Source organism: Anticarsia gemmatalis, chromosome 24 (assembly GCF_050436995.1).
Source record: "Anticarsia gemmatalis isolate Benzon Research Colony breed Stoneville strain chromosome 24, ilAntGemm2 primary, whole genome shotgun sequence".
Taxonomy (NCBI): Eukaryota; Metazoa; Arthropoda; class Insecta; order Lepidoptera; family Erebidae; genus Anticarsia; species Anticarsia gemmatalis.
In genome coordinates, this window is record NC_134768.1 from 6917706 (window position 1) to 6944064 (window position 26359).

Sequence of the window (26359 nt, forward strand, 5' to 3'; positions counted from 1 at the left end):
AATAATATAACGAGAAATTAAACATGTTTGTTTTAATTATAAAGATGTCGGTATATTTTGATCTTAATCCATAATTATATCTTGTCTTAGCTTTCAATTTATTATCTAAATGAAACTTTCTATTATTTGCCCCATGTTTTACCTTAATCGATAAAGTGAAATCACATATACGAGGCCACTCATCTAAAACGGATTATGGTAATATTGTAAGCAATTTCTGAAATGCACTAAGTCACTATATTTTATTGCAAAATAATGTAGATTATATTATACCCTCCATGATAAACTATGGTTAAAGTCAATGACATTGTAAGTCTATGATCGTCTCGGGTATGTTTGCTCATGTTATAATACTTGGATAATAATATAAAGGCATTTACTAGAAGATAAACTCAAAACTAAAATTTTCTTGTTGAATACAGCTGCCGCCGAAAACAATGTTTATTCGCATTTAACATAGCAAATGAAGAAAGCTTACACAAGAAAATATTTTAACAAGGCTACAATATGTATATTTTGTAGAACAGATTAATGTTTGATTCGTACAGAAAACCGTAAGTTATCACGTTTAACACACGCATCATTATAAAAATAATCCACCATCACATAGACAAATAAAATTACCTACTAAATTCTAACCTTTACTTCAAGAATATACGAGCACGTATACTTCAAGCACGCAACCAATTTCCTTATTATTCAGACCAAATGTTACAACAACATGTAATTTCTTCAAACCATTTCTCTAGCAGAAAACCTTCTAATAAATAGCTAGAGGCGTAAAACAATTTACTTAAAAAAAGGTACAATTTGTACAAATTACACCAATTTCGTTGGAATTGTAAATTAAAATGACATTACTTTGCTTTGTCACGCATGTCTGTAATTTAACGAATAAAATAAATATTATTTTTTCAAGCTATGTTTAAATTAATTTATACTGCTAGAGATTTTACAAACGATTATGTCTTATACATATATTGACATCATAAAATATGAGTATTACTGAAATGAAATCAATGTTTAGTAGCTTTATTCAGATTTATATCTAATTAACTATTGTCCGAAACATCGTACGCCTGGTTTAGTGGCTTAAGACAGAATTTTCATACAAATATTCATCCTCATTTTTAACCAGTTCCCATCCTTTTTCGAGATAAAACGCTTGTTGTGTTGTTCTTTCTCAGGGTCTCAAATTTCAACCAACAATCCTATATTTTGGACTACCAAAAAAACGTTTGTTGAAATCGCTTCATTAACTACAGTACTGATTAACTTGAGTATACTCTCAATGCTGTCGACTGGAAATTCGTCATTAAATATAAATACTGTTTACAAAACTTAACCACTCCTTAATCAAAATGTCTCTTCGCGCGGAAAGTTACTACAGAATATTATCTCCGTTCTTTTTGTCTTGATGGTGTTGGCCAACTCAGTGTTGAATGATCTGAAAGCCTTGCTTTAATATATATATGACGTTGTGTAATGTTTTGATAAGAACTCCCATATTGTAGAGTCATACATTCAACTCCGTTTTTGCAGAATCAAACAGAATTTTATAATTGATCTATCATTTTTACCTTACTTATATTGGAAACATACCCTTACATCACAAATATTGTGTGAAACATGGCTCAAGTAACTATGAATAAGATAGCGCAGATGTCTTTAAAATAGATCAATAAAGCAAAACACATACCACAACAACTTGTCCACAACCGACCACCTCTGCATAAAAAGAAATCACCCAAAAAAAACAAACTCAATCACATGCCCCAGACATAGCTTACTTTACATAATATTCCCATGTACATATTGACCACATGCGGCGATATTCGTGTATCGCATAATAAATGAGTTATTATCTGCTATATGACCATACACTTTCACCTTGAGGCATCGCAGTTCGAGGCCAATTTTCACTGGTCAAAAATCATTGGTTACCCAGAATGCTGGCACTCCCAGCGATGTAACGAGTTGTGAAAAGCTCTGGTTAAAATGGTTGTAACATGCAATGGTAAATGTAAACAAATCTTGCAAAATTTGCGGATGTTTTTGTACAGCTTGTGTCCAAATAAATTTTAATGCGTCTTGTACACGTAACGTACTCTCGGTTCCGGTTAAAAGTAGTAGTAAATGAGGTATGTATTAATAAAATATTGTATGTGTTAAAGTTGTTAGTCTACCTGTCTTTCATAGTCCGCTTTGGATCCGAAAAATAGAGGATACGAGGAACTTTTAGCAATCGCAGATCGAAGCAGACATTCTTTGTTTATTTTGTTTTTCATTCCTACTACCGTACGGCGGAGCTTAAAATGCGGTGACTAGCATAAAATGCGTTTTCTTGAATGGCATTTACAATAAAATAAACTCCGACAAAATAACCATTTTCAAAAAAGTAAAAGAATCTAAAAATAGGCATTTTCGCAACAACAATAACTGCTTTCCTATAGACTGAATGATTAATGATGTTTGCTTTTTAAAATCAATACGTAATTTTAACAATGAAGAAAATTAAGGCCACCGTTCAACTACTGTTCACTTTTGTAACGATTTATTATTTGTCGAACTCACAAGACATTGATTCTTTTCTTTTTCTCACTGTTTGACGCTATTTGTAACTGTCAGTTTGTTCAAAGAATATGTAGACCATTTAAATGTAGGGCCAATCTCTCTAAAATAAATATACCTTTTGAAAATTGACATACCCAGACAAATGACAACAGTGACCCTAATTAGTATCTTCTGTTTGAGTTAAAAAGATTCGACGAAGGTTAGGGCTTTTTCAAAAAAAAAAAAATACTTGTAGCATGTCAGAATAGTTCTGTGTTGATTGAAAAAGGGTAAGTATTAATTTTTTTTAAAGAAGGTTTATAAATAACAACGCTTAAAAAAATATAGCAGTTGCATCCTATAGTATATTTTTGTAGATGATGATAACTTTGCTAAGAGATGGAGAGTTGTAAATTTTCGCTATAGAATTAACAAAAAAAAATTACAAAATAAAAAAGAAAAAAAATTAACAACAAAGGCTTTTTATATACTCTGTAAAGCCTAAATTATCATTAAACTGATGAACTTCCCAAGATTTTTTTTTCACAATCAAAACAAGTGATCACCCTGTATAAATTCTTCATTGTAACAAACCACAAAATAAATCAATGTGTACATTGAGTACAATAACCATTGATTCCAGTCCCTTGGCGGCTAACCGCGAACACTGATGGCCTAGTAAGTTCTTTATAGTAATAATAGACGTTTTATGTAGATCATAAACCTTGTAAGGTGTTACAGTCAGGTGGATTATGACAAGTCTTTGGGGAACGTGAACCAATTGCAAAGGTCTGATGAAAAACGTCACGATACTTTAGTAATGATAGTATTATGTTAATGTTATGTTGTTGAATATTCATTTGTCCTTATTTGAGAAAGTGTCTTCATGTAGCAGGATTTTCATTTAAGGCGAAACTAAAAAACCATATATGCTACGACAAATCCTACTTTTTGAATGGGCACCTGTAGCAGGTCTGAAATGTCACAAATTTTAAAAAAGCTCTTGAACAATAAAACATATGGCAACCATTACAGGTACTTTTATTTAAAAGTAAATCTCTTAATTGACTTTAAAAAAGTCTGCAGGTCTCAATATCCAATCCAGAAAAAATACAAATAAACTTGACTTATCTAATTCGTCAAAGCTGAGTTCCAGCAAAAAATCATAAATCAGAAAAGACAACAAAGATTTTCCTTCGTTCCTAGATCATAGAAACTGTATCCACTAAAAAGATCATTATAACATAGCCAACTTTTTGCCGGCCGTCAGACGTTGTAACAACATTATAAATGACATTATGCAATGCAATGTAATCCTTACCACATTAAAAATAAGAGCTATTGCACCTGCAGTAGTATTGTCGACGGTCAGCAAAACTCGATTCGACCGCCTACATTCAATTTTGAACCTTGATACGTTCACAATAAGTGTGACAATAGTATGTCTTCTTTATAGTTTATTTTGCTTTCACTGAGGAATGCAAAATGCTTTCGAAATCACGTTCGCAATGAATTAATTCACAGATGGTCGATGTTAAAAAAAATGAAAGTGTTAAATATAACTGTGAAAATTTTCGTGTATTGGTTAACAATGATTTTGCAATGTTTATTCGATAAATGTTACGTGAACGAACTTTTTTATGGACACTTTTTTATCGACTTTTAATTATTAAGATAGTCACGTTTTTATACTGATGTAGTTTGTTTTGAGCAGATAAATTGTTTTATTAACTCTCTTTTACGGTTTTGGCGACGTGACTTTACCAAGGTGTGCGCCGAAACGTCAAGCAATCTAGGGTGAAATAATAATAAAAATATTATATTTGAGTTCACCTCCGTATATATCTTAGTTTCAGTTAGTTTAAAATTTTATCAAAACCAACTTTTGTATTTTATGACGCTTAATTAATACGGTATAACTACATAATAATATTATTAGACAGTTAAAGCATAATATAGTTATAACATAAGTCATACATTTTAATGAATTTTGAAAATTAGTTAAAAAAATAACCGTATTAAATTAACTGAAAAAGTAACAGTTAAAAATAACAATTGTTTACGTTTTGACGTCATTTTGAATGACGTTGGTCAAAAATTCAGTTAAATTTCTTGCTAATTAAAACTAAAATAATGACACCTTACAATTAAAGTTCACATACATACAGATAAAAGAACAGGGACAGAAACAATAACCGTTTGTTTAAACTTCCGTTCACTAAATGACAGCACAATGATTATATCCTGATTAATTAGACAATTTAAATTAATGTATTCACACATTGTTTAAAAATCCTTTTTATAACAATTGTAAAAAGAGTCCTTAAAATTCACAAGATTTGCAAAAAAATATATGCATATTTTAAGAAAATCATAATTGACAGGCCTTTCAAACTAAACTCTTATGAGCTTTGCGAATGCGGATTAAGCACTGTAGACGATACACAAAGAATAACGCTTGAAATATAATTGTTCGAGAGATACTTATTTTATATTGTGAATCAGTAAAGCTATGATTAGGTTCTTGAATGTGAAGCAATATTAAAGAGCAAGAGCATTTTGACTTGAGAGGATTTCAGTAAACTTAACAAGACGATGCAGTAAAGAGCTCGAAAAACATTTAAAGGAGTAACGATTTAATATACGGCTTATAAGCTAAATAGGCATACTATTGATTTTATTCCCTACACGATCTTTGAAATCTACGTACATATTTATTCTCACTTTCTACCAGCCAAACCTTAACTCTACCTATACACATTCATGTGAATTATTACTCAAAAGTCCTCAGAAACTTTCCCCATTTAACGATATTAACTTAATTTTACTTTTCACGTTTATTTTCCTTCATATTGTTCTTATTGACCTTGTACTCGAGAGCTTTAACTTTCAATGGCACGATGTTTTGATAAAGATGGGTGTGGAGTAGGCGAACAGTTTGCTGCTAACTGAAGTTGGTCTTAACATCAGTTCAGAGCAGTTTATTTCAATAAAAGTCTTTAAATTTGTAAACACGCCTTAACAGACAATGTGCAAACATGTTTACCTACATCCCAATAGGGTCACGATGTCAAAAATGTACCTACAAAACTCGAAGAGATATTTGAAGCCTGTTTCTTCTGCTTACCTTATTACAGAACTATTTATTTTTAACGAGGTTTTTGTGTGGGCTGGAAAATATATTTTACTTTGAACCCAATTGAATGGATCATCTACCGTATTGTATTTTGTCTTAAAGAATAGTTACTGAGTCAAATATAATTATATCGAATACAATACAAATAAAACCGTATTAGTACCTATTTTATTCGATATAATATAAGTAATCAGTAAATAATCATTTTCGACACCAATTCTTACAACACAAACCTTTCTGTTAAAAAAACATATTGCAAAGCAAACTCTCAGCCTAGTCCAATCACAGCCTAACACATTTGTGTCATAGTGTGTTAAGTATAATAATTTATATGGTTAACCATTAAGTTCATGGTCGGTGAACAAGCTTAACCATATGGCACACTTAACCACTCATATTGTTTAATTTACACTACAATAGCATTCATTGTGAAAAATGTACGAGATGACGACACTTCTAACATAGTAGAGTAGAATTTGAAGAAATTATAATATTATATGCGGGGAAATGAGTACTGTATCTGATTCTATGTTGCTGCATATTATTATGAAGAAATTAAAAGAATTGGGATTGAAATACTGCATTGAAATTGCTTCAAAAGTTCATGTAAATTGTCATCGTATTGAATTTTCTAATATAATGTCAATTTACATGAAGACGAGAATATAAGATTGTGAAGGTTACTTTTGATAATGTATAGTTACAAAGTTTATAAAAATATTGTCTTTTTCAATACAAAAGAAACGCCCTGATCATAATTCTACAATAATTCGCGACGCAAACCGTGAGATAACATATTGTTATATTTTTGTTCTTCAAATGACTTACAACTCTTTGAAAAGTGCTCTTATCACAACAACTTTTATTGATTAACAACTAAAAATAGAAAACCCAAATCTTCTGATCACCTAAAAATAGCCACATTGATTCTAAAGATTGCGAGAGAAAATTAACCGACTATCACCGATACAAAATTCACGATGAAGGTGCAAGAATCACGTCATCTCAAGTCATTGACACCGCTGATTCAGACGGAAACAGAAAGTTTATGGTTCACTAACTGGTCAGTCGGCATCTTAGAATGTGCAACTGTTGTTGATATTCAAGGACGTAGAAAGAGAGAGTCTTGGTCTAATTTAGTGGATTAATTTCATTGATTTAATTTGGTTTAAAATGGTTTGAAACTCATTGCCTGAAGCGATTACTCAGCTGCCAAATTTTTAAATGGTAATAGTTGTTATTCCTTAAAATTTATCTAGTGGTACACAGCATACGTATGCATATGCACAGCGTATGAGTTTATTCTATTCGGAATGTGTTTTGCTAGTCTGTGACGCAAGGAAAGAGGCTTTCTCATTTGCAATGATTTGACTGAGTAGAATGACTGAATTGACATCAGCTATGTTCTTTTGTTCAAAAGCTAATATTACTACAGCTCATACTCTCATTTTCTCAAACAAACGGCCCACACCCGAAATACTTCAAATATCAGAACTCTTTAGAAACGTATAGTAAACAAATAACAAAGTATGAATCATTTTTAACGCTAAGTAGAAGATAATTGACTGCACGTGTAGCGAATTGGGAAAGTAGTTATCTTACCACATACCGATATATTATTGCGTGTACCGGATATGAATTCCGTCTAGAATATCTAGGATGAATTATTTCAAATATTTTTGAAATGATGGATAATATTTTTTGATAAACTAATATTACTAAGTCGGGAAAAAAGTCTTTTCGCATTATAGTATGTATGTAAACTCGTAATAAAATCTTTTCTCTGCACAAAAAAGCTCGATATTTGGGTACCTCACGAGCTCACTAAAGAAACCTAAAGAACCGTGTACTCATTTGGGATTCTTGAAGCCAAAGAAATTTTATTACAAGTTCATTGTAATAAAATATCTTCAATAAGCTTCAAGAATCCATACTATAATGCAAAAAGACTTTTTCCCTGACCTAATAGTTATGTCCAAGTTATGACGGAGAAACTATTATACTGTCAATGACAAAAGGAATCAAGAACGGTAGACATAGGTGGCGCTGCTTCGTGCTTCTGAGATACAGTGAAGAGATGACAAATGACAATAGTTTTCAATTAACATAGTCCTAATTAAGCTAAGACAATAGTAATTTTACACTGAAACAGCTTTTACCCTAGGTTGACCACAGCTAACCACACGATGAAAACACTAAGAAAGTTAGCAGTGAAATCCTAAAGCCCATCAAGACGACCAACTTAATAACATCAAACAGTAGCGCAATTCTGTGCAGTCTGTGCTATCGAGTATCGAAAGGTTGACATTTAAAATGTACTGCCGCTGATCAGATTTACATACAAATTTCTGATAGTTACCCGGTTGACACTGGTCGATAGTGGTAGAAAATCAAGCTACAGAACATTGTGTTCAAAAAACAGACCTACACTAGACCTAACACTAGACTACCAGTCTAACCTTAAAATATAAAAAGTTCTAGTACAGAGCTCAAGATAAACTGGTCGCTTAACAAACCATACGACATGAATTGCTTATTGTTTATGTATGCAAATGTGCTTTTCTCTGTGGACGTGGATTTCCTGAAGAAATGTCTTGATATATATTTGTGGGTTAGAGAAATCTTTGTTTATCTGACGTCTTGTCTACTGTTGAGTTAAATGCTTTTGTTGTAGTGCAAAGTTAATTAATCGTTTTGGTTTTAGGTCATGGTGTTGCAAAAGTAGTTGTTGATGGAAATGAATCTTCGGATATAATGTTTTTACGAACTTTCTTTTGCTTGTCCTTATCCTAGAACGTATGTTGGTATATCGTTTAGTAGAGTCAGCACTATACACATGTATTAGTTCACAAAGACAATATACTGTAAAGAGAAAAATTCACTAAGGGAAAAATTTAAGGAGATAAATATATTGACGGTGGCAGGTCAATATATACAGGGTGTCCCAAAACTCAACGATAATCCGAGACAGGATGAAAGGCCAAGTCATACCGGTTCTAGGAAAAATAAAAAAATTCAATTTTCTGGCAAAGTTCTGATAGATTTTGTATTGATTTCGAATACACTTTTTCTTTTATGCATTCCCAGTAAAAAATATCTACTGGATTTAGATCGGGGGAACGAGGAGGCCATACAATTGTACCACTGCGTCCGATCCATTTTCGAGGATACTCGTCGTTCAAATAAAAATAACATTTTTAATGGCAAGAAAAGTGGCAAGTGTTGCACCATTTTGAAATCTTGATTAAATGCGCCAACTTTTGAAATAACTTGCCAAGGGTAGTATAGTACATTTTTTTTTCAATATGAAGCGTCAAAGTTAACTAACGATATTTTTGTGAACCATGACTCACTAAAACTTAATTTTTTTTATTAAATTGACAATGTTTTGTGCATTAATTTGTTTTACGATTAATAGCATATTTAATGAAGATCACGAAATTCTAAAAAACACAGCGAAATTGTGACATTGGTGATCACAGGACTTGAAAATGCGACCAAGGGTGTGGAATTCCAACTTTTTTGAAAAGTGTCTATTATTGCTGAACTAAGTGACATGGATTTTTTTTTTTATTTTTCCTAGAACCGGTATGACTTGGCCTTTCATCCTGTCTCGGATTATCGTTGAGTTTTGGGACACCCTGTATATGAAAACCTAATTTATGTACACAAAAATATAACACATTTCAAGAAAAAGAGCGATATACATAGCATTAATACACGAAACAAAAATAAACTTGTTATTCCAGCCACTAGGCTCCAAAAAATAAACAAATCCTTCAGAGGTCAATGTGTGCGATTCTACAATAAAATCCCTAGTGAAATCAAAAATTTAAGCTTCAATAAATTTAAATTAGTTATTAAACGCAACTTATGTTTAAAAGGCTATTATACTGTTAAAGATTATTTGGACGATAATAAAGCTTGGGACTGTGCTGCTTATACCAAGTCTGTTTCAAATAATGTACTAATGTTTTAATGTACAATGTTTTACTGTGTCCTACCAATAAGTTTCCTTTTGAAGATTATTACTATTTTTATTAGCTTAAATTTTAAATTAGATTTTTTCAGCTTTTTTTTGAGTGTACACAGTAAATCATCAAATCATCTTGTATCAAGCAAATTGACATTTTAAAAGAGCAAGCCGTGAGTTTCTTGCCGTTTCTTCTCACGAGCAACCAGCTTTCCCGAAACGGACAAAAGAAATACAAATACGTGACTATTTCAAATACTTTGTAAAAAGTTTACGAAATAAAGGATATTTTGAATTTGAGATTTGGCTGATGTGTTTACTACGTGCTGGATGCCTGACGTAAACCCTCCTTAGGATTCCTTCGTTACTTTGTTAGTAATTCGTTACTTAATTCCTAATAAAAATAAATCTATTTGTAGATTACGAAGAAATACTGCACTATATTAAAATTTAATCTTTATCTTTATATGATATTTAATTTTTATTTGCATGCCACATTATTGGATCAAGTGGCACATAGCAATTTTTTAACACGTCTTCAATCATCGCAAAACTAGTATTGAATTCGTCTACTCTAATAGAGTAATGATTAAGTTTTTTTGGTGCATTCGTACTCAATTTTGATCAGTCATTGCCATCACATGCATTAGATTTATCGCTTGATTGACCTAGATTTTTTCTCCTAATCTTTACTTTTGATAATCTAGTAGTCAGATGACTTGTTAGGAATATGAAAATGAAAGTTCTTTTTTGTCTGCATTTCATTATAATTTTACTTCATTTATGATGAGAGTCAAAACCCGATTTGGATATAATTCGACGATGTTTTCACTTCAAGAAAAAAATATGATAAAGCACTGTCTGAAATTTCTCATTAATAATCGCGTCTGGCTTTACAAACCCCCAGTTTAACTACTTCTGATTATGTACTGGTTAGCCTATCACGTGTAAAATCAGCAGTAGTTTTCGTATTTTTGCTGTTAATTTATCAATAGGATAAGTTATCCGACACTTTCCTATAAGCTGTGAAACTGGCCATTAGAGGTATTGTATTATTGACCTAATTTTAGCTTTCGTGACTGGCTTACACTAGTAGCTAGATATGAACCCTTTATTATGTGCCAAGTTTGATTGAATCTTGTATTCTAGACTTGCGGCGTAAGAAAAAGAGAAATTCGACCGCAAGGAGTGTGGAACCTTAGAATGTTGCATTGATTTTTGTTTGTCAGTCCTCTTCATAAATGTAAGAGATTCAAAATCGTGCTTTGTAGCCAAGCCAATTCTCTTGTCAAATCAAATATACATACATAGCTTACAAGGACATTAGCTAAAAATATTTAAGATAAAACTCACCTGGTTCTTCATCCTCTATTTCATTCTCTTCGTCAAGATACCGTTCTTTCTCTTCTTCCTTCTTGCTCCCGGTGAGGTAGATAGTATTAGCTTCCTTGCTATACTTATGAACATCCACATTGTTCTTCTTGAAGCACACACCACTCGTCACTTCAACATCATCATTCATACCTAGTTTATCATCAAGGAACGAATACACATTCTTCTGTAAACAACTCACTGACGGAGATACAGTACACTTGTTTAATATATTGTCCCACAACGCATTACCAGTTCTAAACGTACCATTTTGGTAAACGTCACTGAAAAATCTACCAGAAACTTTTTCTATTATCTTCACTTTATCAGATATATCGTCATTGTCACTACACTGTACTTGTTTAACACTAAGTAGAACTAAAACTATACACGTTAATACGTTTTTCATTGTCATTTTGGTACTTCTGTCTTCATTTCGTTCGGCCATTGTCATATCATTACTGGTTTCTTAATCTTCAATAGTTATTTCGTTATAAGCAGGCGTATGAGCTCTTGCTATGACAAGATGCGTCTACACGAAATAATTCCATTCTCTTGAAGTTGAATTGTAATTTTTGGAAAGTTACTGTATAATGTTGACAAGTTATGTGATGTGTTGTTCCGAATGTTGATCTGTCATCTGCGAACAAAAGTAAATTTTATTAGTAATCGGTGTGTGACTGACTTTTTGATCACGATAATTATGACGACAATCTTTACCTCGCAGAAGATTTGCAATACGATATAGTAATACGTAATGATAACAAATAACTAACTGATCACAAGTTGATAAACAGGGACGAAGAAAGAAGGAACATAACAATAGTTGCTTAAGACCTTATGTTATTGATGTCGATAATCTCGAAAAATCACAAACTAATATACTAGCTACCGATTAACCTACACTCGCGGAAGTTCAAAATCAAAATGAACAACGGAAGTAATTCGAAATGAACGTGCTTCTTATCAGATCTCACCTAAGAAACTGTACTTATAATGTCCATGATATATTAAAACCATCAGTCGACCCACTTACATCTAAAATCAAAAGTCATGCAAGAAACATTACAAATTAATGTTTGCAATTAAAAATCATAAGCCGTTTTGAGTTTTGGGTTTTGGAAAGTAATTTTTTATTTAAAATCTCTTTGCGTCGATGTTTGGGAAACCTATTTTTGTAGTTTTTTTTATATCTTTTAATATGCCATATATATTCAAGCGTTGTATTCGAAAGCAGGTTCAGATCTTAAAGTGAAAGTGGTGATAAGTCACAGAAAATTTATTATATGTTTTTCTTTCTTTCAAGTAAATTGGTCATGGTTTGTTAGCCAGATTCTGATGTGTCGCTAACGATATTCTGATTATCTTGTGGTTTCTATAAGATTATGGTTATTGATTCATTGGAGCGATTACAGGTTCTGTATATTCTTACATTACATATTTTTTATTTATTTGTATATTGATCTTTAACTATGCTTCTTAGGATATAAGTGTCAATTGGTTTTGCCACCATTTTTACCTTCTTTGCGTCTGCATTGCTTACAAAAGCGACTCGTATTTACAGAAAAGTAAACATCGACTAACAATTGATATTATTATATTTTCAAATAATATTCTTCAAGTATTTTACTTTCTTATGAACCCAATTGTAGTTCAAAAACATAATCTTAAGTCCCTAATTGATTTGCTGCAGAAATCAATATAAAATCCACACCATAACAAAACTATGAAATTAACATTTTTGCTTATCTAATTGCGCCGTGAGTAAGAGTTAATTGATTGATCTCACTGGCTTTGTCTGTGAAATAAGATAAATCCGAATTTCAATGTTTCTATTAACCTTTTAGTCTGAACAATATGCGAAGAGAATTCAAGTATTCATTTCTGAAGTTCCTTTTTAATTGTCATGTGGAGCAGTATCGACGATTGCTACAGAATATAAATTAATTTGTAACTCGTTTGTTTGCCAAAGAGTAGTATAGTAGTTTTACAGGTCGAATTTTCGATCATGTCGTTTTCAGTGTCATATTCATCCACTGTTCACTTACAAAAAGCAAAGCATTATCTACCACTGTATCACTTCCTTTGGTAACGGTGTCCATTCATATACAGTAATTTCTACCGGATCATTTTGACGTGGTTATTTAAGATAGTAATCCATCTGTAATCATTTACAGGACATTTACAGAGGTTAAAGTACCCACGTTATCGCTACCAATACCTCGAAAATCTCTAACTAATTCGAAAAAAAATCAACTCAACAACATAGAGTCAATATTGAGAAAAATTAACATACATCTTGTTTAGCAAACGATGTGTGCATGATATTAATCCACATAGACGGAATTATGTCCGGGTTATAATTCCATAACCCTTTAGCCGTCCAGACTAGTTAAACTCGTTTCACTAAGGCACTGGTTGTGAGACATGAATGAGATAAATGATAAAACATCGAACAGTTATATTTGGATGCGGCTTTCTATTAAATTGGATGTTGCATTTTGACCGTTTTAAAATGTATGATTGATTTATGATAAATTATTTCCTTCTCCCGACTTTTGTGTTCCAAATTTCATCGAAATCGGTTCAGTCATTTTTGTTTGAAAGTGTAACAAACATATTATGTACATACATTCCTCATAAACTTTTCAAATGATAATAGTTATAAGTACAATTTTGAATACACGATCAAAGAAATTTTTATTTTTATTTCTTATTCAAAATCATTAAAAAACTTCTTTGTACTGTCGCTAGGCACAGATGCGGTATTTAGGATTTACGCTTGAAGTAAATATTATTATATAATGTTTTAGAATGTCTTAATTAGTTCTAGTTAGTGATTCAGTGAGATAATTAAAAGAACACTTACCGGATTAAATAAGACAAAATTATGTAATAATGAACACAATATTAAACTAGAAAATCTTATTAAACTTAATACTGCTAAGATTCTTATTAAATTTCGTCTCATCATCAAACAAGTATTAGGAAAAGCGGAACCCTACAAACGCTTGCTTGTTAAAATCGTGACGTCATAGTTCGTTAGTGAAACATAATAATATAATAATTTTAAGTAAACAACCCACGTTATCATCATCTTATACGGAAAATATACATAAATGCATAGGGGTAGGCAGAGACCAGAGAACGCGACTTGGACGATCCTTACAAACTTCCATAGCTTCATTCACATACATAATTATCAAGATAGCAGTGAAAAGGTCTCCAAAAGAAATGTTTACCCACCATATATCTACCACACCCAGTAACATAACGAGATCTACATTTCACTATAATTGAATACACAAATCAAACATCAATAACTGGTTCGACCTAGATCATGGAATATTACAAGCCCTTCATACACTTTCTTTTGATAATCAAATATCAATATAACAAATTAAAATAGATATGTTTTGACCCGGAACTAGCCATCAAACCTTGTCACGTTCGGCCTCTCACACTATGTCGGTTGCATGCTGATTAATAAATTGTTCCATGGGTATGGACACTTGTATGGTCCACTTTTGGTAGGAAAATTAACTAGTACTAGCTTAGTGTTGCGAGAATTTGCAGCCGGTATTTTTTATGTACTTGAATACACTGTGAAATAAAACAATTCGATATGTCTTTTGCTGCTGTCTCAAATAACTAAAAATACAATCCCGCAACCTGCAAAAGAAGAATAAGTGGAAGTTTTAGGTGTGTATAGTATAAAAAATCTTCATCTTAGTCGTCACCTACCATCAGATGCCTAATTTTTTTGGAGCAAATCTATTTAACCTATAGCTACCACTGGTATAACATTAGTTTTAAAAGTGTTGCACAATGATTTACAGATAATTGAAGCTAAAGTGCACGCAGTATCGTGCGTCATAACTAGCTTAAATTGAACATACCGCAAACATAATATATGTCGATCTGAAACTAGAATGTCGTAAGTACCATTAAGTTGCGTGTAATCTAAAGCATTTAACTATTACAAATAAGGCGTTAGAACCAGAATGACAGATCATAATCAAGACAAAGGCACATTATGGATATACTTAGATGGAGATGAAATATGGTGAATTACTGTCACAGCGAAAGTTTGAAATTAGGTAAATTTTAAAGTTGTATCCCTTATTCTTTTAACATAAATCGTATAAGGTCGAGATGACTTTGGGTTGAAAACAATAATGTTGACATGTTTGGTATGCTAGACAATAAAACTATAATTGGAAGGGTCTATGAGATACAAAATATGATAGGATAGGACTCAAAACAATAATAAATTTCCTTGTATGGAAATTTTAATGGCAATAAAAAGTTACGAACGTGCAGGAATAGGAATTTCTATCAGATAGTAAATTTATAAGCATACAAGCATACCATAAAATCACGTTTTTTCCCATATGCAAAGACCAGTAAAAAACAAAATAGACAACTTATAAAAGTAACCAAAAAATATTTTCACGATTTACGACCGTTAAAGTCTGAAGAGAAAAAAAAACAAAAGATCTGCTAAAAATATGTTACGTTGATAGTAATCCTCTTAGAAAAAATCACAGTTTCTAATATTTGCTACACACTTAACTAAGTAACATAAATAACAGTGACATGAAAATTAAGGCGATTAGAATTCTGTACGCAAATTTTGAAAAAGAGAAACTTTGTGAATATTTTATGATTTTTATCTTTTTATGTAGGTTGAAATTACATATTTTTTTACATACAAATAAAACTATTTACTCTTTTGCAAGAAACAGATGTGATTTTCAAAACTTCACAGTCTGATGGAGGACATTTACATAAAAAAATTGTTCATTTAATTTTATCTTGAAGTAATTTTACGATGGCTATCTACGAAGTAATTTATAGGTACTAACTTAAATTCTACAAAAATGTTATACATATTTATTAGTTAAACAACTAGCCAGCGACCGCACTGCTACGAAAAAAAACCGTTCCGCTTTGTTTTGAAACACACTTATTAACAAAATATAGAAATAATTTAAAAAGAACAAAAGCTTGGACGAAAATTTTCAAAGGTCTTCACATCATTGTGTTTGATACATGGGAAATATTGGTAGTTAAAGCGGTTGCAGTCTTGATGCAACTATTGCAATCACTGTTTGACGTTAAACTTGGAAATATGGATGCATAATTATGCATGCAATTGCATATCAGAAATACATCTATACTATAATATTATAAAGCGAAGAGTTTGTTTGTTTGATTGTTTGTTTGTTTGTTTGTTTGTTTGAACGCGCTAATCTCAGGAACTCCGGGTCTGATTTGAAAAATTCTTTCAGTGTTAGATAGTCCATTTATCGAGGAAGGTTATAGGCTATATATCATCCGGCTACTACCAATAGGAGCAGAGTACCAGTGAAAAATGTTACTAAAACGGGGAAAATTTTGACCCATTCCCTCTTACGTGACGCAAGCGAAGTTGCGCGGGTCAGCTAGTATACCATATTTTTGAAACACAATAGCTTATTGCTTTATCAAGAAAAGAATTTTGCCAGCGTGGATAGAAAATTTGAATTATTTGACAATTATTTAGGTAAAATAAATTGTTGCGGTCTTGAGTCTACTACGCTCACCAATTGCAGATTGGAAACTTCGCATACTTACCTTTTAAGAACTGTGACAAAAAACTTTCAATCATACAAGGTTGCATCACGATGTTTAGAAGAAAATATAGTAATAATAAAATGTAGAAAATATTTAAGATCATCCATTTTCCAAGTTTTATACGTGCATGTAATATAAACAGGTTGTACGCGACCAACAGACACACTTTTATAAAAGAATTGCACCAGTCTTGTCTTTATCAATGAAATGTTCAACATTTTTGTTCTTGTGTCTACATCGTTTGAAGGTATAACGTCGAAGAGTTTATTTAGTTCTTTATGTTGCTTTACACATTTATTTAAAATATAAGTGCTACCTATATAATGCAAATACATCTAATGGAGTGCCTCCAGTATTTAATGCCTTTGCATTATTTTGATGTATTTTATCAAATTGAGAGACAACAAAAGAATTAAAGAGATACAAAATTATATAAATTATACGAATTCATTAGTTTCTACCAATGAAACCAAAACCACAGATCTATTGCTCTCAGAAATAAAACGCTAGATTGGACAAAATAGCGATTCGCATCATCCGTTACGCTTTCGCAGCACGTGCGCAGACAAAGACTTAAATAGTCGCTAGATAAGTCACACTATTCTAGACGTAAAGCTGCTTAAGCGTACTCAAACACGATTAGGTATATCAAATCAATATAATGCCAATATGAGAAGTATCAAGCATTTTATTTTGACAAAAGTCATCATACACTTCGACATATTCATATATTAAAAATTTTAGAACAACAATTTACCGCGCTAATTTCTTCCTACAAATTGCACGGTTGATTTTTTTTTCCGAAAGCTCTTTTCTTTCCTGAGTCCCTTTTAAATAGTATTACTAATTGAAAGTTAGTTGCATTGCTGATCATATTAACTCTATCAAGTTCTATAATATAACAATTTTGGCTTACAAAAATCACTTCTACATTTCTAACACAGACGTCATCCACCACGCTACTTACATCTTAAATGATCTATGGATTGACAATGTTCCACTCTGATTGTTCCAGACGTTTATTGTGCATATAATGATTTTCTGTTATGTTTATAATTACAGCCTTCGTAATTAACCAAGAATAAAATTATTACAAAGTCTCCAACCTTTGTGCACTTTCGTTTTTTTATGAGTGAGATGATTACTATTTACGCAGACATGCTCGGTTTCATAAATTTCGTAATTTCAGAATGAATATTTAGCAAGTTATTCAAAGATTTATTTCACTTGGTGAAAGGCATTAGCGAAGTTACGTTTGAAATTAATGAGAAATTCTTACAAGAAGTAGCATTAAGTTTGATTGATATGAATCAAGATATAGTTATTGAACTTGACAATGGCTATCTCGGGGCTATCTCTCCTATATTTGGTACTGTAGTATTTCTATGGTTTCGAGCAGTTGACATTTAAAAGTAGCGTGAGTAAATTACTTAATTTCGAAAGGGCCGGGTTTATCAGTTTTTCATACAAAACTTTTTAGTACTTACTTGATATTTGACAGTGGAAGATAATATACCTCTGGCCGCATGAAGAGACATAACGGCATTGATGATGATGAGAAAATACTATAAGTTGGTGAAGTTTCAGCCTAATTACTTAAGCTTATGAATAATTTAGCCTTGACGTCAATGCTTTTCTGTGAGAAATTCTGACAAAGAACCTATTAGTAACTTTACTGCTAAGCCTATAAAGATTTTGTGCGAAATACCAAAAATATCCACATAAAAGAAACACACGCTAATAGACGTTGTAAATAAGTTCACAATGAACACAAAAGGTGACGACTGTCCATAGAAGAGTAGTGACGATTTAGCAAAGACTTTCACTGGGAAAGTCCGGTTTTATGCAAACATTAAACAGTGTGTTCTGGTGGAGTACCTTTAAGGTAGATCCGGGTGGTCTTAAATTGACCAGAATATAATAGCTAGTGATGAAATAGTTTATTATACTTAATGGCTGACTGCTGTTTGAAAATGAATTTCATTTGATGGAAGTATTTTGCCATTTCTTTTTTCGGACTTTGAGAAAGATGAGATTTTGTTGTGTTTCTATCAGTCCCTCATCTCGATGATAGTGCCAGGAATAAACCATTTGTTTTTAACACAATTTTTAATATTATTATGTATGTAAACACAAAATGTTCGTTTCGTCAATCACAAAAATAATTTAGTTTGACTAACTTATTAAAAAGGGTAGTATTAAAGAAATTTAATATATCGAAAGTATAATAACTTGACGATTCCAAAACGAGTTCGTCACTTGACCAAAGGAGACGGAACAAAAAAGTGAAACAACGCGTGAAATAGTGTTACGCATTTTTTATTGTCACGTCCGCGTCGGCGGCGTTGTTTGAAGTTTCACATTGTTGCTAGCAGATGGTATTGTTGATGAGTACCGTACCGTTTATTGATGTTAAGTTTCTTCTGACGGAAACATTCGATGAAGTATGTAAGCACATTTAAGGCGCTTACATGATACGCAGTGTCTAGATTAAGTTATATGTTCGATTGACGAGTAGCCGTTTAGTGATAGCTAAGGACAATGTTTAAAAATAAAACAAAAGAATATTGGCTGGCAAACCAAAGCCAAAGGCTCAAAGGTGGCTTGTAAAACTGTGATACTAGATTGACCACAAATGATGCGATAAAAATAGCATTATATTGTTATTTGCAATAACCCAGTAGACTTGGACTTTAGAATTTATGAACGGAAATAAACCGTAGAAGTAAATAGAAAACATAACCAGTCTAATGATAATCTGAAAACAAGTTTAAATAACCTAATCTCACAAGGTGCATAAGACAGAAGATTCTAGTTTGAATGCATAATTTATTAGTTTGCGGTGTTAACATAGAAGACAAAAATTGTAATTTCATGTTAAAGAAAGCCTTTTATAATTATCATTGAATAACGGCGGAATGCAGTAAGATCGTTCAAGTTGATGTGAAAAGTATTTCTTTGACTATGTTACACGTCAATGTGACCAAAAAGTTGAGGGACTTTCTTCTGCATTCGGCCGTAAGAGTAAATATTGTAAGAAGATCTAAGCAAATGTGTTGATTGAGCTGTTTAATTAAGAGTTGACAAAGTAAAATAAAGTGATGAATGAAACAAAAACTGCTAAAAGAACAATTATAGTATTAATAATTGCTTTCTCCAAATTGTTTCACTACTTCAGAAGATAACTAATTAATGTTTTTTTGGGATCACTTTCTTTAAAATTACATTTCTCTACTACTATAACAAAAAACACAATTTTTACTTTTCAAACGTAATATCAGATGATTCTCAAAAGAATGTGGCATACTTTTATCTCACACTCCCATTAAAAAATACTATAAAAACGCCGCAGTCACTAAAAACTACGTAGTAATTAGACTTAGATTAAACTACTATAAAAAACCAAAATCTACTTTTCACGATTCATGCACCGAAAAAATAAGGCCATATTTTTTCAAAAACCTGTCAATCAAAATATAAAACCTTGATACTGCAAGTCATAAATCAAAGTTTTTCAAAATGAACTTGACCTGATGAGTGAGGAAGTAATATTAGTAAAAGTATTAAAAGTAAGTCATTTTGAAGGTCAAAGTTTTTGTGAATATCAATCGGATGTGATATTTTTTGTTATTGTTTTTTGATGTATGAGTCTCCAAAAAAAAATTTAATCTGTGGTTGATGTGTTATTTTTTTGTGAATTACACGTTTGTAATCAAAAGTTTTCATACAAAGTTTTTGTGACATATTTTCTTAAATTAGTGGTTTTTACTGAGTACCACCGTGGAGTTTATAATGTACCTCAAAAGCTCTCAAAAAACGTATCAATGTTTCTCCATTTTATAAAGCTTGTTCTTTCTTTATACGAAGTGCTAACGAATTCCTCCGAAAGCTGTAATAAAGGTATTTTTTTAAAACACCGTCATTACAGTTTTATGGGCTTCAAATCATCATTATTACATTATTAATCATTCTAAGAATGTAAAGCCTAACTAGAACCAAAAGCAAACAGTAAGCATCTGAATGGAGAACGATATATCACTCTTAGAAATTGTTCACCTATTTAAAATTACTCAAAGACAAAAAAAGCAAAAATTGCGAAAGCCAGAAGAAAGTTTCCAAGCCTCTACAAAGTGTCGTAAGGTCCGAAAATAACTGTCAAAGGTGAAAATACTTTAAGCATTGAAACTGGTGAAAAACGAGACGCGACTGACATTTAAAATGTCCTAAGGTATTGAAGATGACCTTAAGAATACACAAAACCTGCTTTCGAAGTATTTTTTGCTTTCCATAGGCTTTTTGAAAGTCCAACAATTAATCAAAGAAATGATGTTGGTCATAGTTTTTTGGTCAGAAGTCAATGTGGGTTAAAGATATGCTCATATTTCATACCTACTTATGTATTTAGTAATGACGTGAGAAAAAGGCAGACATGATTTTTCTCAGACAATTAAATAAAGTAGATGGTCAATATATTAGAAACTAGAAAGTATGGTCGGTGGTCATAATTCATTTTAAATGATTTCAAATATGGTACTTTGTTTTATGAGGTCTATAATTTAATTGGTCTTTCTAAAAAAATTGCATGTTATAAGTTGCTATGGAAACTAATCTATTTATAAAAAAATATAACACGCAATAAAATTCTAAATACACTGCTTTCGCTCGTGCAAAATTATGTTTTCGTAAAATAATGATCTGATTCTATCAGCAACTAATGTTTTGAACAGATGATCGACTATGATAATGCTGTCAACCAATCGAAAGTCAATAACATCTAAGTACATTCATTTCCTTTTCAAAAACAAATTTATGGGTGCCTTACGGCAATATTTCCATTCATTTTAACATAAAACGAAATGTACTCATAAACTTTAACATTAATGAGCGTGTAAAAGTGTAAGCGACATTATGGCAATTGGCCTTCACCTTGCTTCAGTTTACCTTCATAGAATTTATAAGTGGTACTTGAAAGTTGACAGATAGGTGTCGTTTCTTCATTGTCAATATTGTTTTTATTGTAATGCTATTTCTGGTTTTATTTCTCCCCTAACTGTTTAAAAATAACAGCGCTTTTTTTTCTGTTTTGGTATTGGTTTGTATAAGGTCAGATATTTCTGTTTATGTTCCTACCTTAGAGGCTTAATTTAGAATGTATAAGTATATTATTATAGAAATACGACTCAAAATTCTCTAAGATTATCAAGTTCACATAATGTATCATAACATGAATGACTTTTCTCACCTCAGCAGTAGACTCAATAAATTCTAAGGCATCACAGTCCTTTCTGATTTAAAAATACATAAGACCGATATCCACCTTATAACACGTGTGAAAGTTCAATCCATTTCGAAGTTATGACCATTAAAATTAATTAAATAAAAGTCATAAAATATGAAGATTCATATCTAACCAATAGAGTGGTCGTTTTCAATCATTAATTATATGAAATAAATCTTAAAGAGAAAGTACATAAAAATATTTCCTGGGAAAAAACACTACAAGTGTCTTAAAGCTCTGGTTTTCATTCTATTTTAAAGCCCTTAGAACTATATATATTATAATCACTAGAAATGGAGTATAGGAAAATATTAACACAAACCCTGTACCTCGATTTTCTACCACTATCGACAACCGACAACCGGCTAGCTATCGAAATTTTGACATTCAGAATGTACTGCCAAAATATTACCTACGAAGCCCGTCAGAGGCGCTGATCAGATTTTCATACAAAATTTCTCGATGACAGGTCGGTGGTCGGGAGTCGATAGTAGTAGAGAATCGAGCTACAGTAGCGTGATTTTATACCACCATCGACAACCGGCTAGCTGTCGACACATTTTATTTGAAAACCTGATCAGCGCTACCAGTACCGACTGTAGGGAATCGCTCTACACATAAGTAAAATTGTCCTATCCATTGTCAAAGGTAATGTATTTTTCATATATGCACTAATTATTTATGTGTACATGAGTCCTTCAACAATATGAGATTCTACAGCACCAAACTAGTTGACTAAATACAAATATCGTGTTACGGGTTACGCCACAGAGGTGAAAGTGCTCCGATTTGGTTCACCAGATCACAGCGCCAATGAAAATAAAAGTAATCTTGTTGAATTGGACACTTCGTATCGACACATTCCGGGTGATTTAGAGATAAGTAGATCGATATAGTAGTTAATTTCTTGTGATTTATATAAAGATTAGAGTAAGCTGGAGAAGCTTCATACAGCCAATTGTTACTGTCGGTATATAAATAGAAGGTAATTCTACTAACGCAGTAATACTTGGTCTTGTGCCGCAGAGACTTTTAAACAAACAAGCAACGGGTACAAAGAAGAGTGTGTATTCAGACAGATACTATAAATATTTTTACCGTGTGATAATTAGAATCAAATGCACTGGCAGTGGCCTGTTGTAGTCGTATGCCATTATTCATTCTTCTTTGATTTTAAAAGTCATCATACTATTATATGATGGCTCTTCAATCAAGCTTTGTCAAATAGGACAGCAGTGGTCAAAGTTAAGTGAAGTTAAAGTTTTGCTGTCCTTAATCAAAGTAGCCGCTAAGCTAGCCGTTGACCCAAATTAATATCTGTGAGAATAGGAAGAAATAAACGAAACGAGGAAACCAGTATATTTTTGCAGTGTCAAGATACGATTGTTAATTTTAATTGGCAAAAGCATTACTTGTCTTGACCCACACCTTCAGAGAAATTCACAGGAAGAATTATATTGTTACTTTAATCGTCATCATTAACTGTTTTAATTATCATTGCTGAATCTCTAGAGATATTCTTATGAGAATTGGCAAATAACATTATTTCATACGCAATTTCTACAACGGCACATGTCTTACGTCTTTGTGACGTCCGATTCTTTTTTGAAATTGTATTTTTGATTAAAGTCACAAGAGCGATCAAAGCAGTTATTTACTCCCTTTATTGTCAGTGGAAAACCGAATACCTATCAACGAAATGTTGCGTGAAACCCTGATTAGCGGACTTAGAGTATTTCGACTGCATTCTCAAGATAAATTTGATGTCAAACACTCGCTACTCAATAGTACAGAGTGTAAAAAATTACGCTAGAAATCTTTAAAGCCAATGATAAATTACTGAAACCTGATTTTTGAAAATCCTTGTCAGTCGTTACTTCACAGTCAGAAGCTTGAAATTTTATTTGCGACTGGAAGCCGACTCCAACATCGTGAAAGAAATACTACGTTCATCGATCGACTACGAGACCTGTAGAAAAGTCAAAGGTGAGACAACCATCACACCATATGCGGCGTAAAAAACCAGGTCGACAAAACAGGTGAACGATGCTAATGACGAACCCTCAAAACCTATTGTTACCAGTCTTTAGCAAGAAAAAAAAAACATTATTTGTATAGATACACTAACGAGATATTTTGAGTTTCACAGTTCACGATTTAGTATGCCAATGTACATTTGCAATGGTAATTAGGAAAAAACTTTGTAAGCACTTATTGTGTACTTTTTCTTTTGTATGATTTGTTTGTTTTAACCTTTGGTTGTCACGCTCTTTGCACTTACATTGCCTTTTAGGAATTACAAAAGCTTGGAAATTTAAGTGACGTCATGACGCTTATGAATAAATAAGCATTGATAGCCAAGTGGTAAAGTTGGCACCTCCCACGCAAGTGGCTGACGGTTTGAATCAGAGGGAAAACGCCAATGACTTTTCAAAGTTACCTATGTGTGTATCAGAAATAATTATCACTTGCCTAATGGTGCAGGAAAATATCGTGAAGAAAGCTTGCACACCTATTTGTTTAGTTTAATAATAAAACAGCCCCAACTCACATTTGGCGAGGCCAATGACCCTGTAGAAAACCTTGCCCAGCAGTGGGACAGTATTAAAAAACAGTTTATAAATTATTTTACTTCCGGTATTCTGTCAATATAAATAGGTAAATTCTAAGGAACTGCTATAGAGGAACTGGATAATATAATTTATGATTTAGAACTGGTCGTATCAGAGTTATGCGACAAGAAATAGAAACTACATCGTGTTATAAATTACACGACCTAAAGTCTAGTTAGTGGTGGACATTTATTTAGGTCGTTTAGTCTCGAAAGGGTATCTTATACTGGGATTATTATGATTAATTCTTGCGATATGTTAAACTATCAAATTATGATTAAAATTATTTGTAACTACGAGTTTATTTAAGGGCTACAAGTAAATTATAAGACATCATTGTCAATATAGCAACGCAACATTTCATCTGCATAATAAATACAAAAGGCATCATGCATTTTTAAAGACGTTAAAGTTTGCAATATGTTTTATGAATTCGAACGCGTGGCCGGGCGTGGCAGTAAACAGAATACGAAACCTCAAAGTGCAGTAAATTTCCGATCAATGTCCAACAAAACATCAAAACCAGTTTGACCAAAACACATGCATCAAACATCCAAATTCCGATGTCCCGTAATTTTTCCATAGATTTCACTTATTTCCTGTTAAGGGCGCATATTCGGCGCACTTTCTCTCCAACCGGCTGTGACGCAAAACTGGAACCAAATAATGTATGACGGTGAAGACAAGGCGAGCCTTTCGATTTTCGGTGGAAAACCTGTTTCTCAATTTCTAACTGATCGTACGATAATAGATTGGTAGTTTTCTATTGAAAGATGCTAATAGCATTTCGAGATAGAATGCGTTTTTGGTGTCCGAAAGAAAGGCGACATCTAAATCGATACAGAGTTAATAAAAAATCCTTATTTTATTTTCTTGATTTCGAAAAATACTAGAAACTAACTTAACTGTCCTAGTTGTTGTCGGAGACAAACACCACGCCCTTTAGTGCAAACTAAATATGGAAATCCTGGGTCAAAACAGGCATAGTCTGCAAGCTTAAAGTCTGCATGCAGATGTTAATCACTTTTACAATAAATAGAATTTGACTAAATTGACCGGTGTCAAAGTAATGGTTTATTAACAGACCCCGCTCCCTATTAAACCTTTATTAACAGGGAGCGTTTTTACCTACTCTTCGTACTGGCCCATATTTATTTCGTATATATGGCTAGATGCAGCTAGAATAAACCCAGCCAAAGATGTGTGCCATGTGTCAATACTTCGCCTAGAACATCAAAGTTGACAAACAGACATCAGTGGCATACAGATGCGGAGCTTAACAGTGTCACGCACATTAACACACTTTTACCGTGTATTCGAGTTTGGTTTCCGTATTTATGTATATTCATTGACCTTGACTGGAATATGTAATGAGTCTTCGTCTTGGGATAAATATAGATACATAGTTCACCTCTAAGGGTCAGACTGTGCACTTTCATTTGAATGATGAGATCTTTAGTCATCGTAGCTTGTAAAATCAAAAGTTAGTTTAATTGCGTAAATATACTCTGCTGTATCAGATTGCTCGGTATGTGTATACCGAAAGGCTTTTTATGGATCTTTAACAATATTCTTGAATTCTAGAATGATCATTCCCGGAGTGTATACTGATCGGAACACTAGTCTCGTGTCTTGGTCAATATTTTAGAAGATAATAATAAATTAGGGCAGCCAAAGAGGCCTATAACCTCTCCCCCTCGTGGGAGGAGACCCTTGCCTTGCAGTGGGACAGTAATGGGTTAAAAAAAAGAGAGTCCAAAATGTTCTCATAGTTCGTAGTTTTGGCAGTCAATAAATTGTATCGCGTGTCCGTTTTT

General features: G+C 32.4%; 1 protein-coding gene across 1 annotated transcript in view; it reads right to left on the minus strand.

Moving 5' to 3' along the window:
- Osi17 (DUF1676 domain-containing protein Osi17) overlaps positions 1-26359 on the minus strand; it is a 44136-nt gene that overhangs the window by 13252 nt on the left and 4525 nt on the right. Inside the window, exon 2 of the mRNA XM_076130608.1 lies at positions 11016-11673. Within this exon, the coding sequence (XP_075986723.1) occupies positions 11016-11487 (472 nt within the window). The 5' untranslated portion in view covers positions 11488-11673. The remainder of the gene's footprint in view (positions 1-11015; positions 11674-26359) is intronic.